This window comes from Anguilla anguilla, chromosome 7 (assembly GCF_013347855.1).
Source record: "Anguilla anguilla isolate fAngAng1 chromosome 7, fAngAng1.pri, whole genome shotgun sequence".
Taxonomy (NCBI): Eukaryota; Metazoa; Chordata; class Actinopteri; order Anguilliformes; family Anguillidae; genus Anguilla; species Anguilla anguilla.
Genome location: NC_049207.1, coordinates 51,981,355 through 51,997,643, shown reverse-complemented (window position 1 = coordinate 51,997,643; position 16,289 = coordinate 51,981,355). Strand labels below are relative to the sequence as shown.

General features: G+C 54.2%; 1 protein-coding gene across 7 annotated transcripts in view; it reads left to right on the top strand.

The window, feature by feature from the left end:
- The window catches only part of LOC118232078 (huntingtin-like), a 40,539-nt gene that overhangs the window by 11,392 nt on the left and 12,858 nt on the right, over window positions 1-16,289 (top strand). For 4 of the 7 annotated variants that reach the window (XM_035426650.1, XM_035426648.1, XM_035426651.1 and 1 more), the window contains 33 exons: window positions 74-447; window positions 2,233-2,356; window positions 2,635-2,753; window positions 2,910-3,021; window positions 3,318-3,455; window positions 3,951-4,109; window positions 4,561-4,658; window positions 5,004-5,149; window positions 5,257-5,320; window positions 5,932-6,032; window positions 6,303-6,449; window positions 6,951-7,071; window positions 7,503-7,645; window positions 7,963-8,114; window positions 8,392-8,594; window positions 8,969-9,095; window positions 9,283-9,410; window positions 9,763-9,873; window positions 10,022-10,099; window positions 10,183-10,406; window positions 10,518-10,596; window positions 11,003-11,164; window positions 11,250-11,305; window positions 11,495-11,643; window positions 11,944-12,080; window positions 12,271-12,387; window positions 12,496-12,618; window positions 12,909-13,156; window positions 13,427-13,569; window positions 13,708-13,924; window positions 14,337-14,475; window positions 15,416-15,595; window positions 16,040-16,216. In XM_035426650.1, coding sequence (XP_035282541.1) covers window positions 74-447; window positions 2,233-2,356; window positions 2,635-2,753; window positions 2,910-3,021; window positions 3,318-3,455; window positions 3,951-4,109; window positions 4,561-4,658; window positions 5,004-5,149; window positions 5,257-5,320; window positions 5,932-6,032; window positions 6,303-6,449; window positions 6,951-7,071; window positions 7,503-7,645; window positions 7,963-8,114; window positions 8,392-8,594; window positions 8,969-9,095; window positions 9,283-9,410; window positions 9,763-9,873; window positions 10,022-10,099; window positions 10,183-10,406; window positions 10,518-10,596; window positions 11,003-11,164; window positions 11,250-11,305; window positions 11,495-11,643; window positions 11,944-12,080; window positions 12,271-12,387; window positions 12,496-12,618; window positions 12,909-13,156; window positions 13,427-13,569; window positions 13,708-13,924; window positions 14,337-14,475; window positions 15,416-15,595; window positions 16,040-16,216 — 4,796 coding nt within the window. Of the gene's footprint in view, window positions 1-73; window positions 610-2,232; window positions 2,357-2,634; window positions 2,754-2,909; window positions 3,022-3,317; window positions 3,456-3,950; window positions 4,110-4,560; window positions 4,659-5,003; window positions 5,150-5,256; window positions 5,321-5,931; window positions 6,033-6,302; window positions 6,450-6,950; window positions 7,072-7,502; window positions 7,646-7,962; window positions 8,115-8,391; window positions 8,595-8,968; window positions 9,096-9,282; window positions 9,411-9,762; window positions 9,874-10,021; window positions 10,100-10,182; window positions 10,407-10,517; window positions 10,597-11,002; window positions 11,165-11,249; window positions 11,306-11,494; window positions 11,644-11,943; window positions 12,081-12,270; window positions 12,388-12,495; window positions 12,619-12,908; window positions 13,157-13,426; window positions 13,570-13,707; window positions 13,925-14,336; window positions 14,476-15,415; window positions 15,596-16,039; window positions 16,217-16,289 lie in introns of all 7 variants that reach the window. The other 3 variants (XM_035426654.1, XM_035426653.1, XM_035426647.1) reach the window with 2 other exon arrangements.

Genomic DNA, 16,289 nt, shown 5'->3' with positions numbered 1-16,289 from the left:
TCATTAATAAGAAGTATTGGTGTATAGTATGACCCTGGTGTGAGTGGTAACTTGCCTGTAATTCCGCCCGCAGCCTCAGTGAACAGCGAGGGCGCCAGCGAGACGGCCGGCTCCTCCTCCTCCGGCGTGTCCACGCTGGACGCATCGGCGGCGCATGACATCATCACGGAGCAGCCGCGCTCCTCGCAGCGCAGCCTGCAGCCGGGCGACTCGGTGGACCTGAGCGCCTCCTCCGAGCAGGGCGGGGTCGACACGCCCGAGGAGGAGGAGGAGGTGGAGGGGGAGGAAGGGGAGGAGGACGGCATGCTGAGCCGCGGCTCCAGCCAGATCAGCGGCGGCCCGTCCGACACCAACCACCAGGGGGCGCTGTCGCCCGCCAGCGACAGCTCGCAGACCACCACCGAGGGGCCGGACTCGGCCGCCACGCCCTCCGACTGCCCCGAGCTCGTAAGTCTGCCGCGGCGGGCCCAGCCCCCGCCGTCCCCCACCTCCACCGAGGGGCCCGACGTCTCGCCCTGCTCCGACTTCGGGTCGTCCGTCACTCCTCCTTCTTCTTCTTCTTCTTCTTCCTCCTACTCCGCCGCCTCCTTCGCTAGCGGTAGTGACAAGGTCAGCAGCTGCCGGGGTGGGAGGGGCCTCTGCAACTCCGCCCCTTTCCGCCCTCCTTCACCACCCCCCTCGGCTCCGACCCCCTGACCCCCCCCCCGCCCTCTCATTGCTGCAGCCCTGCTCTTAATGACCTTTGACCCCCCCCTCCTGCCTGGTCTCTCTCTGCCTGACCGCCCGTGTCACTCAGAAAGGGGCATGTCCATGGTCCTCAGCCCTCTGCACAGACAGCCACGGTGGGTGTCACCCCGAGCTGTCCGTCAGAGATCTGGTGGCTTGGCTCCTCCCCCTGGGCGTCCTGCCATTGGGTGCAGAGAGCAGCATGGGTGCGAACTGGTCCTTGGATTTGCCTGACTCATATACCTTTATCACGATTCAATTTTCTCATGTAGATAGCGGTACCGTTTCGTGCTAACGCTAAATGCTAATCCAGACTCATGCTAATCCTAACTAAATCCTAGCATGTGAATGTTTTCTGTCTGCTGGCTCCTTGGACGTCCTTGATTCTGTGGTGGATGCACGTTTTGGAACCAGTGCACGTTCAGATTCCATTTCCATCCCAATCCATTAAGCTCATCTTGTGTGTGAACTAATCCTGTCACTTTGATATGCCTTTTTTTTTTGTCTTGAGCTGATACTCAGTTTTTCAGAGGTAAATTCTGCACATCATCCTTCTCATTCATCCTCCTTTGATGAAAGACAGTCTCACTCATTTATTTAGGGATGTCTTAATGAATCCATCTGTGTATGTGTACAGTCACAGTCCTTTCTGCAGATTGATTGTAAGTAGTGACTGCCGTTTCCACGGTAAATCTCACCAATAGATTAACAGTCACTGTTCACCTTATGCATGAAAATTGGTTATTGGGCTGCTGTTCGTAACGTCACACTAACGCATGGAGGACCAGGGTGCCGTTCACTGCGGTTCTGCTCTGTGTCGCGTCACTCTGATTGGCTGGATCTGTGTCCCTGAGCTGCTGATTGGCTCAGCAGGGAGAGCTTCGCTTTGTAGGCCGGTTTCTGTAGTTCAGTATTCAGTCAGACTTCCAAACCCAGACATGCAGCAAAACTGTCTTCCAGCCAGAATCTGGGAAAGATCCCAGATTTTTTTTTGGTTAAATATGGAAATGGTGTTTAAGCTGGAGGGAGTGGAGAAGTGAGGAAGGCAGCGGAATGGGGGTGTGGTTTATATGCCATAGATGTCGCCTGATTGGCTTGTGTGTTTGTCTGTCTGTGCCTGTGTGTGTGTGTGTGTGTGTGTGTGTGTGTTTGTGCGTTTGCGTGTGTGTGCGTGCATGCGTTTGTGCGTGTGTGCGTGTGTGTGAATGCGTGTGCGTGCGTGTGCGTGTGTGCGTGCGTGTGTGCGTGTGAATGCGTGCGTTTGTGTGTTTGTGCGTGTGCGTGTGCGTGTGCGTGTGAATGTGTGTGTTTGTGCGTGTGCGTGTGAATGTGTGTGTTTGTGCGTGTGCGTGTGAATGCGTGCGTTTGTGCGTGTGTGTGTGTGCGTGTGTGTGAATGCGTGTGCGTGCGTGTGCGTGCGTGTGTGCGTGTGAATGCGTGCGTTTGTGTGTTTGTGCGTGTGCGTGTGCGTGTGAATGCGTGCGTTTGTGTGTGTGTGTATCTCAGGTGCTGGACGGCAGTGACAGTCAGTACTCAGGCATGCAGATCGGGACGCTGCAGGATGAGGAAGAGGAGGCAAGCAGCGCTGTGCCTGAGGAGCCGCTGGAGCCCTTCTCCCAGCCCAGCCTGGGTAAGATCATCATCATCATCACCATTATCATCATCACCATCATCATCATTATCATTGTCATCATCGTTATCCTCATCATCATCATAATAGTGCTGGTCATGACAATGGTCTTTATGATAGTAGATTACAGGTATAGAATAGGAGACACTCCGCTGTCTTCTTTTGTGGAGGAAGAGAAAGGCGAGAGCTTGACTGTGGTCCCATGTAGGTGGGGCCTGTTCCGCTTGCTCTAAGCTGGTCTTTGACGTGCTGTGTTTGTATTCGTCTGTGGGCCGTAGCCCTGAGGAAGCCCCACCTGCTGGAGGGTTTGGGTCACTGCAGGCAGGGGTCGGACAGCAGCGTGGACAGGTTCATACCGAAGGACGAGGTGCTGGAGCCTGCGGAGCCCGAAAACAAGGTGAGCGCCTCTCCCTCGTAACGGGAGGCCGGTTTTACCCGCGCCTGGGCCCGGGACGCTTCGGAGCGCTGCCCGCTCTCTGGCCCGGGACGCTGCGGAGCGCTGCCCGCTCTCAGGCCCGAGCGCGCTCAGATCACGTCTCCTGTCTCCAAGCAGCCCTCCCGGATAAAAGGCGAGATTGGGCACTACACGGACTGCAAGGCCGAGCCGCTGGTCCACTGCGTGCGCCTCCTCTCCGCCTCCTTCCTCCTGACTGGCCAGAAGAACGGTGAGCACATATCGAAGAAGAAACTGTGTGATTGGTGGATTTGGAGACATTTTGAATAAGCAGCTGTGTGATTGGTGGACATGGAGACATTTTGAATAAGCAGCTGTGTGATTGGTGGACGTGGAGACATTTTGAATAAGCAGCTGTGTGATTGGTGGACGTGGAGACATTTTGAATAAGCAGCTGTGTGATTGGTGGACGTGGAGACATTTTGAATAAGCAGCTGTGTGATTGGTGGACGTGGAGACATTTTGAATAAGCAGCTGTGTGATTGGTGGGTGTGACCTCTCCTGCAGATCTGGTGCCCGATAAGGAGGTGCGGGTGAGCGTGAAGGCGCTGGCGGTGAGCTGTGTGGGGGCGGCTGCTGCCCTGCTCCCTGAGGCCTTCTTCAACAGCCTGTACAGAGAGCCCCTGGAGGGCCAACAGCCTGAGGGTGAGAGAGAGAGAGAGAGAGAGAGGCCTTTCACCGTCACACACGGGAACGTTCACAACCCAGTGACTGAGCTGAGGTGCTTTTTTAATGAAGAGTACTGCGAAATGCAGCACTGTTTCTTTAAGGGAGCTCGCTCGTAGGAAAATATGTTTACTTCACTGAAGTTTCCAGCACCCTTGGGCCTGTATCAGGAGGCAGGAGTGTGTTCACTCTTTGGGCCCCTGGTCTTGTTCAGCCTTGGGTGAGGGTCTTCATGCCTGCACTTATCTGTTTAAGATGGCGCATTATTTTTTTTCCCCTTAAAGTAATCATCAGTAAATCTTCTGGCAAAGTGACCATTATGTTAGCGGTCCTTTAAACCCAACTTATACACCTGTCTTCTCTCAGAATACATTTTTTTGCATGTTTGTGTGGTAAAAATGCACATTATAAACATGGATTTTTATGGGTATAGAAAGTTCTTGTTTATAACTCTCTCATTGTTTGTGTTCACAGAGCAGCAGTATGTAACGGACATCCTGAACTACATGCAGCACGGGGACCCCCAGGTCCGGGGGGCCACCGCCGTCCTGTGCGGAGCCATAATCTGCGCCGTGCTCCACAAGACCCGCTTCAGCGCCGAGCCCTGGCTGGCCCGCGTCAAGGGCTCCACAGGTCAGCCTGCCCGAGGGACAGCGCCCCCTTTCAGGAGCTTTAACACGTCTCAGACCCAGTTTTGTTAGCCTTCGCTAACCACCAAAGGAAGGTATTTTAGATATGTGGCCCATTTGGGCCATGAAGGTATGCAGTTCTCTGCGGTGTCCCATTTTAGGTTCACATTTACTCATTGGGGTGCATTGGCGTGCTCCTAAATTTTTCCAACTTGGGTGGAACCTTTCTCACTGGCGGACTGTGAAACATCTCGGGGCCCAGTTATGTTAGCTTTCTAACTTGCAGGACGGTAAATCTCCAGGAACGGGGTTGGGCAGCCCTGCTGTAGCTGTTGAATGAGGTGTGTTTTGTTGGGGTTGGAGTGCAAACCTACAGGACAGTAGATCTCCTGGAACAGGGCTGGTTACCACTGATGTCGGTGGTTTATGTTCTGAACTGTAATGTTCTGTTTTAGGGAACCCCGTCTCCCTGCTGGACTTGGTGCCCTTGCTGCAGAGAGCCCTGCGGGACGAGTCCTCTGTCACCTGCAAGATGGGCTGCAGCGCCGTACGGGTGAGCGTCCGCCGCATCGCCACTGACCTGGGACCAGTGTGAACCCCTGATCTGCTGTCCCACTGCTCCCTGCTCCGTTTGGAAACACTGACCTGAGATCTGTGTGAACCTCCCGAGCTGCTGTCCCACCACTCCCTGCTCCGTTTGGAAACACTGACCTGGGAATAGGGCGTGTTTGTTTTCCCAGTTGTTTTCGCGGCACAAGTTTGGACTGCCAGCTACATCCTGGCTGCAGGGGGTCCACGGACCCCTGGGGGTGCTTGAAGGAACTGCAGGCGGTCCCTGGTCAGAACTGAAATGCCGGTTTGTGTGCTGGTTTGAGCTGGTTTGTTTTCTGTGTTCCAGCACTGTCTCATGGCCCTCTGCACCAGCAGCAGCAGCTTCAGTGAACAGGGCCTGCGGCTGGTCATCGACCTCCTGACCCTCAGGGACTGCTCCTATTGGCTGGTACGGAACGAGCTGCTGGAAACGCTGGGGGACTTGGATTTTCGGTGAGGGGATGGGGCCGCGTGGGTTCGCTGCTGGAGCACTGACTCAGCCCAGCTGGTTTATGTGCGCAATTAGGCCCCCCGTTGACAAGTCATTTTCTGCTCTGCAGGTTAGTCAGTTTCCTGGAGAGGAAGACAGCACATTTGCACAAGGGGGAGCACCACTACACTGGGGTTAGTATGAGCTTCTGCCCCTCCCTCCCTGTCTAATCCCTCCAGTTCATTATGGAGCCCTTTGAAATATGTTGTATACCACAAGGAAGGATGCAGCACAGTTTTAATGTTACACACAGCAGCCTCTCTCCGGAACAGCAAAACACTTTAAAAATGGTGTTTACCCGAAGTGTTTCTGTTTTCCAGCTGGTGATCAGTCTGTAGCTGTACAGTTTTCCTGTCTGTAGCTCTGTAGTCTTCCTGTCTGTAGTTCTGTTGGTTGGTTTGTAGTCTTGCTGTCTGTAGTTCTGTAGGTTGGTCAGTAGTCTTGCTGTCTGTAGTTCTGTATGTTGGTCAGTAGTCTTGCTGTCTGTAGGTCTGTAGTCTTGCTGTGTGTAGCTCCGCCCCCTCTCTGATGCGTCCCTGCTGTCTGTAGGTTGGTCAGTAGTCTTGCTATCTGTAGTTCTGTAGGTTGGTCAGTAGTCTTGGTGTCTGTAGCCCCGCCCCCTCTCTGATGCGTCCCTGCTGTGTGTAGCCCCGCCCCCTCTCTGATGCGTCCCTGCTGTGTGTAGCTCTGTAGTCGTGTTGTCTGTAGCCCCGCCCCCTCTCTGATGCGTCCCTGCTGTGTGTAGCTGCTGAAGCTGCAGGATCGCGTGCTGAACGAGGTGATCATACCGCTGCTGGGGGACGAGGACCCGCGGGTGCGGCACGTCGCGGCCGCCACCGTCAGCAGGTGAGCGCTACACGCCACACGCGTGTTCCACACAGTCTAACACACGGTCTTACACACGCTGCCCACTCTGGAAGAACCAGCAGAGAGGCCTACGCTGTGTGAGCATGCGTCAGCTCTGATTAACATGAGTCAGATACGGTAATAACTGCAATGTGTAGGAGCGGGTTAGATATGGTGCTTTATTGTAAGACCTGAAAGGAGAAGCAAGCCTAGCTCATAGGGTATCACCTGTGGTGTTCTCAGTGTGATGAAGGTGTTTGTGTCCCGCAGGCTGGTCAGCAGGCTGTTCTACGACTGTGACCAGGGCCAGGCCGACCCTGTGGTTTCCATAGCGAAGGATCAGAGCAGCGTTTACCTGCAGCTGCTCATGCACGAGACGCTGCCCCCCTCCCACTTCACCGTCAGTACTGTCACCAGGTACACTGCCTCCTGTCAGTACTGTCACCAGGTACACTGCCTCCTGTCAGTACTGTCACCAGGTACACTGCTTCCTGTCAGTACTGTCACCAGGTACATAGCTCCCTTCAGTACTGTCACCAGGTTCACTGCTTCCTGTCAGTACTGTCACTAGGTACACTGCTTCCTGTCAGTACTGTCACCTGTCAGTACTGTCACTAGGTACACTGCTTCCTGTCAGTACTGTCACTAGGTACACTGCTTCCTGTCAGTACTGTCAGCAGGTACACTGCTTCCTGTCAGTACTGTCACCAGGTACACAACTTTCTGTCAGTAGTGTCACCAGGTACATAGCTTCCTGTCAGTACTGTCACCAGGTACACTGCTTCCTGTCAGTACTGTCACCAGGTACACTGCTTCCTGTCAGTACTAAGACCAGGTACTGTTCCACTGTTTGGATGTGGACAACACTCATGGGTGGATGTTGAGTGTAATTGACGTGTGTGGTCTTCTTTCCCTCAGGATGTACCGAGGTTACAACCTGTCCCCCAACACGTCTGACGTCACCATAGAGAACAACCTGTCCAGAGTGATAACGGCAGTGTCCCACGCGCTCACCTCCTCCACCTCCAGAGCCCTGACTGTGAGCTGCCCCGCCTCCCCCCGCTGTCAATCACACCTGTGAAATGACTGTAGTAACTATAGCAACTGCATCCCTACACATAGCAACTGTGCTGCTACCCTTAGCAACTGTACCCCTACACACTTAGCAACTGTGCCCCTACGCTTAGCAACTGTGCCACTGCACTTAGCAACTGCACACCTACACTTAGCAACTGTACCCCTACACACTTAGCAACTGTACTCCCACCCGACCCCGCTAGCAGACTTTTGAAATTAGATTTTTGAAAAGACTGTTTTTGCTCACTGTAGCCCCTGGAAACCAGGTCAAACAAATGAATCTCACTTGGAATAAAGAGAGCGTACAGTATGTTAATAGCAGTTGTATTTTGAAGCTGACTGTGGACAGTCATACAGCCTGTTTCTGATCAGACTGGGGTTGTATTTTTACAGTTTGGCTGCTGTGAAGCCCTGTGCCTCCTGTCCTCCGCATTCCCAGTGTGCACCTGGAGCATGGGCTGGCACTGCGGGTACGTCACCTCGGCCAGCCAGCCGGCCCGTTCCAGCATGTATAAGAACCGGGCACGCTCGTTCAGGTACCCGCTACCCTGGCATGCCTGTCTCCTGCTTTGCCTCTGATTCATATCCCACATTTACAGCCCCCTTCCTTCCCCCCATTATAGAGCAATGCTCAGTTACGCAAGTGTACTGTCTACCCAGTCCCTGCTGGCAACCTGCTTGCTGACCTTAGATATGGCTGTTACAATAGAGTGTGAAATTTTTATATCTATGGTATGTGCAGCCTTTGGTGCTGTTAGGGGGATTTCTGTACCACTGGGTATCTATGGTGAGTGCATCCTGTAGGTAGAGTTAGGGGTATATCTGTAACGCTGTATATCTATGGTATGCGCAGCCTACCCCTGCCAGGCCCGGGGGATGATGGGAAGAGGCCCTGTATGGTGGGCATGGCCCACATCGTGCTGTCGCTGCTCTCTTCCGCCTGGTTCCCACTGGACCTGTCCGCTCACCAGGACGCCCTGCTGCTGGCCGGCAACCTCCTGGCAGGTACAGAGAGCCAGACCAGTCAGACTTCTGTCGCCACGGAGACCGCTGCTGTCTCCACTGAGACTGCTGCTCTCGCCACTGAGACTGCTTACTGACTGACTACTCATACATTCCCTGAGCCGGTTTATAGGTTATTCTCCTGGTACATAGGCTGTCCATATATTACATTCTTTTCACTGAAACTTTTCTTTAAACACTGAGACATGAGAGACGTGTGCCACTGAGACTGCTCGTAGCCCCAGACTCACACTGCCCCCCTCACCCCCGCCCCCGACAGCGGCGGCCCCAAAGTGCATGAGGAGCCCCTGGAGCGGGGAGGAGGAGTCCGGCTCGGGCCCCGCCAAGCAGGAGGAGCCGTGGGCGGCTCTGGGCGACCGCTCCCTGGGGCCCATGGTGGAGCAGCTCTTCACCCACCTGCTCAAGATCCTTAACATCTGCACCCACGTGCTGGACGAGGTGGCCCCCGGCCCCGCCGTCAAGGTAACCGAGGGGCGCGGGGGGGGGAATTCTATGCCCCCTTCAAAATGTCTTCCGATTCTCAGCATCTCCCAGCCTAGCTTGTGCTATGCTTGTATTTGCTCACACCACATAGGGGTGTAGTCTCACCTGATTCTCTTCCTGAATACTCATGGACGGAGGTGGTGGTGGTGTATATATATATATAGGAAATACTCATTCATGGACCCTAAAAGCTTCAACATGAGACAGAGGTCTTGGATATTTCAGTTAGATGAAAAGTAGTGGCCATAGAGACGCTCACCATTTTCTGATGAATCGGAGGAAAAAACCTGAGCTCCAGCACACACATTTGCAGCTCGACAGTGTGTTCACCTCTGAGTTTTCCCTTTGTTTAGGCCAGTCTCCCGTCCCTGGCCAACACCCCCTCCCTGAGCCCCATCAGGAGGAAGGGGAAGGAGAAGGAGGCGACGGATACCGGCTCTGCCCCCATGAGTCCAAAGAAGAGCGGCGAGGTCAACCCAGGTAAAAAAAAAAAAAAAGCCAAGAGCGCAATCCCATGGCGTGAAATCGCACACAGATCAGTGGCCTGCCCCCTAGTGGCTGTAAGACTTAAATGCGGAATAAATCCCAGATTGTTCTGTTGTGGATTTGTTGGACGTGTTTAGCAGCAGGCTTGATCTTAGGGACCCACGTCTCTCTCGTTTCCCAGCTTCCAGACCAACTGAGAACACAGGGTCAGCTACGATCAACAAGTCCTCCACGCTGGGCAGTTTCTACCACCTGCCCCCTTACCTGAAACTGTACGACGTGCTGAAGGCCACGCACGCCAACTACAAGGTGAGCGCGTGAGATTGATGAGACCTTTATCCATGTGAAAGGTGCATTTCAGTAGTAACCAAACCTCTTCCTGGAGATCTACCATCCTTTCGCTTTTCATTTCAACCATAATTTGGCACACCTGACTCAACTAATTAGCAGCTCAATGAGATTTCTAGCTGTTGAATGAGGTGTGCTTTGTTAGGGTTGGAATGAATACCTACTGGACCATAGATCTTCAGGAACAGGGTTGTGGATCGTTGGTGTACATGTTCAAAAAAGGTGGATTAAAAAAACGTATTTATCTTATAAGTTGTTCTGATGAACAGAAGGTTGCTGTCGGGGTAAGAACGTCCTCCTTTGTGTTGCCCAGGTAACGCTGGACCTTCACCACCCCAGCGAGAAGCTGGGAGGCTTCCTGAGGTCCACGCTGGACGTGCTGTCTCAGCTGCTGGAGCTGGCTACTCTCCAGGACATCGGAAAGGTGAGCGATTTTTCCCAACATTCCCAACACACGTGCCAAAATGGTTTGTTTAACATATGATTCCGGCTCATTTTCTTTTCAAGTCTGAACCACGTTGAGCTCTTGTGTGTGAAAGGTTCTGTACCACTGAGGATGTTTATGTCCACAGTGTGTGGAGGAGATCTTGGGGTACCTGAAGGCTTGTTTCTCCAGAGAGCCCACCATGGCGACGGTGTGTGTGCAGCAGGTGAGTTTCCCCAGAGGGTACCCCCATCTGTACTCCCTCATTGTGGAACACGTTTACTAAGATTTCTATTTGTGGTTCCCCAGCTGCTGAAGACCCTGTTTGGGACCAACCTGGCGTCCCAGTACGACGGGTCCTGGTCCAACCCCAGTAAGGCCCAGGGGAAGGCCCTGCGGCTGGGCTCGTCCAGCCTGAGGCCCGGGCTCTACCACTACTGCTTCATGGCCCCCTACACGCACTTCACCCAGGCGCTAGCCGACGCTAGCCTGCGCAACATGGTACAGGCCGAGCACGAGCAGGACGCCTCCGGGTGAGAGAGAGAGGGACGCGCACACACACTTTCACACACACACACACACACACACACACATTACGCAGTTATGAGCATAGCTCAGTCTGATCCTCACTCTGTCGCCCTCAGCTGGTTCGATGTGATGCAGAAACCCTCCCACCAGCTGAGGTCCAGCATCGCCAACGTCAGCCGCCTTCGAGGGGACAAGGTAACCACCCCGCCGCTGTTGCCCACCCCTCCCCCAAACCTGCGCTCCGGAGTTAAAGTGACCCGTGTGTCAAACCCTGCTTTACCGGGTTCGAGAGCAGCAGACTCAGCCCTGAGCTCAAGAGCTGTCGTGATTAACGGACAAGAATCCAGTTTCATTTAGAAGGCAATCTCGGTGATGCAAATCGAGTAAAGCTATTGTTAATTTTCTCCTTGTATACACAGGATGCACTGCACATTATTCTTTATTAATTAAAAAAACTTCTGATTGAACGTGGGTCCCCACACTGATCTTTTCATGGCGACATTTTGTAATGTAGCGCACGTGTACAGGATGTAGACATGCAGTATGGCACAGCGCATGTGAATGATAGTTCCTAAGGCCACCATTTCTCTCCTGTGCCCAGAACGCCATCCACAACCACATCCGTCTGTTTGAGCCGCTGGTGATCAAGGCCCTGAAGCAGTACACCACCACCACCTCCGTCCACCTGCAGCGCCAGGTCCTGGACCTGCTGGCCCAGCTGGTGCAGCTGCGGGTCAACTACTGCCTGCTGGACTCGGACCAGGTCAGGCCTGCCCCCGCGGGAAGGGCGTGTCTGTAACGCGGTCTCTGATTGGAGCAGATCTCACGCGCTGCCTTCTGTGTTGCAGGTGTTCATTGGCTTTGTGCTGAAGCAGTTTGAGTACATCGAAGTTGGACAGTTCAGGTATGGTGCCTCTCGGTGTCCCAGTATTACATATTACATTAGCACTTATTCTGATGGTGCCTTCCTGCTATGATTTGCTCAGTACCTAACGTTGTAATGTTGTGGAAATAGAAGATGACATCATTGCTAAAGCAGGCCCTGCTCGCTGTCCGTCTGGCTGTTAAGCGTTTGGGATTGTGTTTCCCGCAGGGACTCGGAAGCCATCGTTCCCAACATCTTCTTCTTCCTGGTGCTGCTGTCGTACGAGCGCTACCACTCCAAGCAGATCATCAGCATCCCCAAGATCATCCAGCTGTGCGACGGCATCATGGCCAGCGGCAGGAAGGCTGTCACGCACGGTAGGGCCTGCAAATGAGTAATGAGTAATTACATAGCAATTAGCCTGTGGTAGCATTCTGTCTCTGTGCTAATGAGCCTGTGCTAGCATTCTGTCTCGGTGGTAATTACCCTGTGCTAGCATACTGTCTCTGTGCTAATTAGTCTGTGTTAGCATACTGTCTCTGTGCTAATTAGCTGGTGTTAGCATACTGTCTCTGTGCTAATGAGCCTGTGTTAGCATACTGTCTCTGTGCTAATTAGCTTGGGTTAGCATGCTATCTCTGTGCTAATTGTGTTAGCATACTGTCTCTGTTCTTCAGCCATCCCAGCACTGCAGCCCATTGTGCACGACCTGTTTGTGCTGCGCGGATCCAACAAGGCGGACGCCGGCCGCGAGCTGGAGACCCAGAAGGAGGTGGTGGTGTCCATGCTGCTGCGGCTCATCCAGCACCACCAGGTACTGCTCAGTGTGTGTGTGTGTGTGTGTGTGTGTGCGTTAGTGTGTGTGTGTTTGTGTGGGTGTGTGAGAGTGTGTGAGTGTGTGTGTGCGTTAGTGTGTGTGTGCTTATGTACGTGTGTGAGCGTGTGAGTGCGCGTTTGTGTTGCTTGCTGTACCAGCTGTAAGTCTCTCTGTCGCCGCCCTGCAGGTGCTGCAGATGTTCATCCTGGTGCTGCAGCAGTGTCACAAGGAGAACGAGGACAAGTGGAAGAGGCTGTCCCGCCAGATCGCTGACATCATCCTGCCCATGATCGCCAAGCAACAGGTGAGCGCCGCAGGCTGGACCTTCTCTCCACCGGTTCAGCGGTGTGTTAAAATTCTCTGCAGTCAGGTCAGGTGCTAGCGGTTTGTGTCGTTGTGCGTCCCTGTGCAGATGCTGCTGGACTCCCATGAGGCCCTGGGGGTGCTGAACTCGCTGTTCGAGACGGTGGCCCCCTCCTCGCTGCGGCCCGTCGACATGCTGCTCAAGAGCATGTTTGTGACCCCCAGCACCATGGTGAGCCCCTTGGCCTGAATGTCTGTTTTCAAAAATATGATGGGAAGAAAAAAATGCATACATTTTTTTTGAAAAGCCGTGTGACTGGGGGCTGTGTTTTATTCCTTCTGATGTGTCGGTGCCATTGGATCTGTATCCTGATTGGCTGATGCCTTTGGGGCTGGGCTCTGATTGGCTGATGCCTTTGGGGCTGCGCTCTGATTGGCTGATGCCTTTGGAGCTGTGTTCTGATTGGCTGATGCCTTTGGAGCTGTGCTCTGATTGGCTGCTCCCTGCTCTCCGCCCCTCAGGCCTCCGTGGGCACGCTGCAGCTGTGGGTCTCGGGCATCCTGGCGGTGCTGAGGGTGCTGGTGTCCCAGTCCACCGAGGACATCGTGCTGTCCCGCGTACAGGAGCTCTCTCTCTCCCCCTCCCTCCTCTCCTGCGCCACCATCCGCCGTCTCCGTGCCGACGGCATCCCCACGCCGCCGTCCTGCGAGGGGGGCGACGGGGTGGACGGGGAGCCTCAGAAATGCCCCCCCGAAGAGACTCTGGCCAGGTGTGAACACTAAGGGAGAGAGAGGGGGCGTTGTTCAGGGACTGGATTTGTCATCATTTAATTTTTTCCAAAATTTTCCCCCCTGCTTCATTTGTCATGTAACACTGATTTTCAAACACTCAGGCTTGATGTGCCTGCACACACACTCAGGTCCTCTGCCTCTGGCACAAACGTTTAGGGCACATTTTTTGATGGGTGATGTCACTAGGGCTTGCTGAGGGCCTGTGTGGATGCTGTCACTAGGGGGCACTGAAGCCTGTTCCCTGGCAGGTTCCTGCTGCAGCTGGTGGGAGTTCTGCTGGAGGAGATCTCCAGTAAGCAGGTGAAGGTGGACATGAGCGAGCAGCAGCACACCTTCTACTGGCAGCAGCTGGGCACCCTGCTCATGTGCCTCATCCACATCTTCAAATCCGGTGAGTCCTGCTGTAGCCTGGCCCCTGGCCCCTGAGTCCTGGCCCCTGAAACCTGACCTCTGAGTCTGACCCCTGAGTCCTGACCCCTGAGTGTGTGACTCATCATGCTGACCCCGGGTTCTCCTCTCCCTTCTCCAGGCATGTTCCGCCGGATCACGGCTGCCGCCACCCAGCTGCTGAAGGGGGAGGGGGGCGAGGGTGGCGAGGGCAGCTTCTACACCCTGGAGAGCCTGAACAGCCTGGTGCAGACACTCTCCTCCACCCACCCCTCCCTGGTGCTGCTCTGGTGCCAGATCCTCCTCATCATCCACTACACCAACTACAGCTGGTGGTCCGACGTGCACCAGACACCCAGGTGGGCTCACTGCTGTAATAATCACCATAACACAGCATGCATGCTGTTATGCAAAAACAGCAAGAGCAGTCACAATGCCATATAATGAGCTTTATGTTGCCTTTATGGCCGCATATGCAGGTTGTTTTACGGATGTGAAACGTACTGAAATCCTGCTGTGTGTGTGTGTGCATGTGCGTGTATGTGTGTGTGTGTGTGTGTGTGTGCCTGTGCGTGCATGTGCGTATGCGTGCGTGTGTGTGTGTGTGTGTGTGTGTGTGTGCCTGTGCGTGCATGTGCGTATGCGTGCGTGTGTGTGTGTGTGCCTGTGCGTGTATGTGTGTGTGTGTGTGTGTGTGTGTGTGTGCGTGTGTGCCTGTGCGTGCATGTGTGTATGCGTGTGTGTGTGTGTGTGTGTGTCCGTCCCCCCCAGGCGGCACAGCCTCTCCAGCACCAAGCTGCTGAGCCCCCACGGACCGGGGGAGGAGGAGGACCGGCCCGAGCCCCGCCTCTCCATGTGCAACACGGAGCTGGTGCGCCGCGGCTCGCTCATCCTCTTCTGCGACTACGTGGTGCGCTCCGCCGCCGTCCAATTACAATGCAGGGAGAGCGTCTGTCGCTCCGAGCCGCCGTCCAATTACGATACAGCCAGGAGAGCGTCTGTCGCTCCGAGCCGCCGTCCAATTACGATACAGCCAGGAGAGCGTCTGTCGCTCCGAGCCGCCGTCCAATTACGATACAGCCAGGAGAGCGTCTGTCGCTCCGAGCCACCGCCCGGTTACGATACAGGGAGAGCGTCTGTCGCTCCGAGCCGCCGTCCAATTACAATGCAGGGAGGAGAGCGTCTGTCGCTCCAGAGTCTGATTACGATACAGGGAGGAGAACGTCTGTCGCTCCAGAGTCTGATTACGATACAGGGAGGAGAGCGTCTGTCGCTCCAGAGTCTGATTATGAAGAGCGTCTGTCGCTCCAGAGTCTGATTATGATACAGGGAGGAGAGCGTCTGTCGCTCCAGAGTCTGATTATGATACAGGGAGGAGAGCGTCTGTCGCTCCAGAGTCTGATTATGAAGAGCGTCTATCGCTCCAGAGTCTGATTATGAAGAGCGTCTGTCGCTCCAGAGTCTGATTATGATACAGGGAGGAGAGCGTCTATCACTCCAGAGTCTGATTATGAAGAGCGTTCTTTGCTTTGTGAAACATTGTTTATGTTTCACAGAGGAGCGTCTATCTTGCTAGAATCTGAATGTTTCAATGAAAAGAAAATTTATCCTTCTAGAATTAGCAGGCTTTGACAGAGAAGAGCGTTTGACTGAGTCTTTCACTTGGAGTTCTAGAACCTGCTGACCCTCTCAGGGAAGTCCTGGAGTTCTAGAATAGGCTCGGTGTTTCACATCTGAGGAACGTTTGAAGATCATACATCTCAGTGGCTGTTTGTTGAAGTGTCATAAGGGGGGGGGTGAATTCCCTGTTTAATCAGAGATGGCCTCGCCCCTCCCCCGCTCTGCTCCAGTGCCAGAACCTGCACGATTCGGAGCACCTGACCTGGCTGATCGTCAACCACGTGGAGGACCTGATCACCCTGTCCCATGAGCCTCCGGTGCAGGACTTCATCAGCGCCATCCACCGGAACACCGCCGCCAGCGGCCTCTTCATCCAGGCCATCCAATCGCGCTGCGAGAACCTGTCCACCGTGAGTCCGCTGCTCCTCGCTCACCCACAACAGCCTGGAGGACCAGAGAAAGCGCTGGAACACAAACACCAGACTCTTAACAGCTCTACAATTCACACGAGGGGAAGTGGGTATGGAAACCTGGAGATACATGAGGCACAGGGGAAGGCAGCGAACCAATAATGGAATAATGACATGCAGTGAAACTCTGGCGGCCTCTAGTGGCTGCTCGCCGGAACTGTGACAACAGTGTGATACTTCTGTTCTTGTGTGTGCTGGTTTTCACCCTATTTCAGCACTTAAGTGATTCATTTAAGTCATTGATTGGCTTAACAGTCCACACATGTTGGTTCCAAGGCCTAATTAATTTACTTTTCATGTGTCTACATTTGTGTTAAAGCAGAGTGGAATGCTTTTTGTGTAATACGGTTCTTGTACAGTAAAGTTTTTATGCCTTTGTCTCAGCCCACCACTCTGAAGAAGACGCTGCAGTGTCTGGAGGGGATCCACCTCAGCCAGTCGGGGGCGCTGTTGATCCTGTACGTGGACAAGCTGATCAGCACCCCGTTCCGCGTGCTGGCGCGCATGGTGGACACGCTGGCCTGCAGGAGGGTGGAGATGCTGCTGGCCGAGACGCTGCAGGTAGGGGGCGCTGTACTGCACCGAGGGGGACTGTTTGGGCTCTGTGCGCTTCCTGTGTTTGTGTTTTAACTTC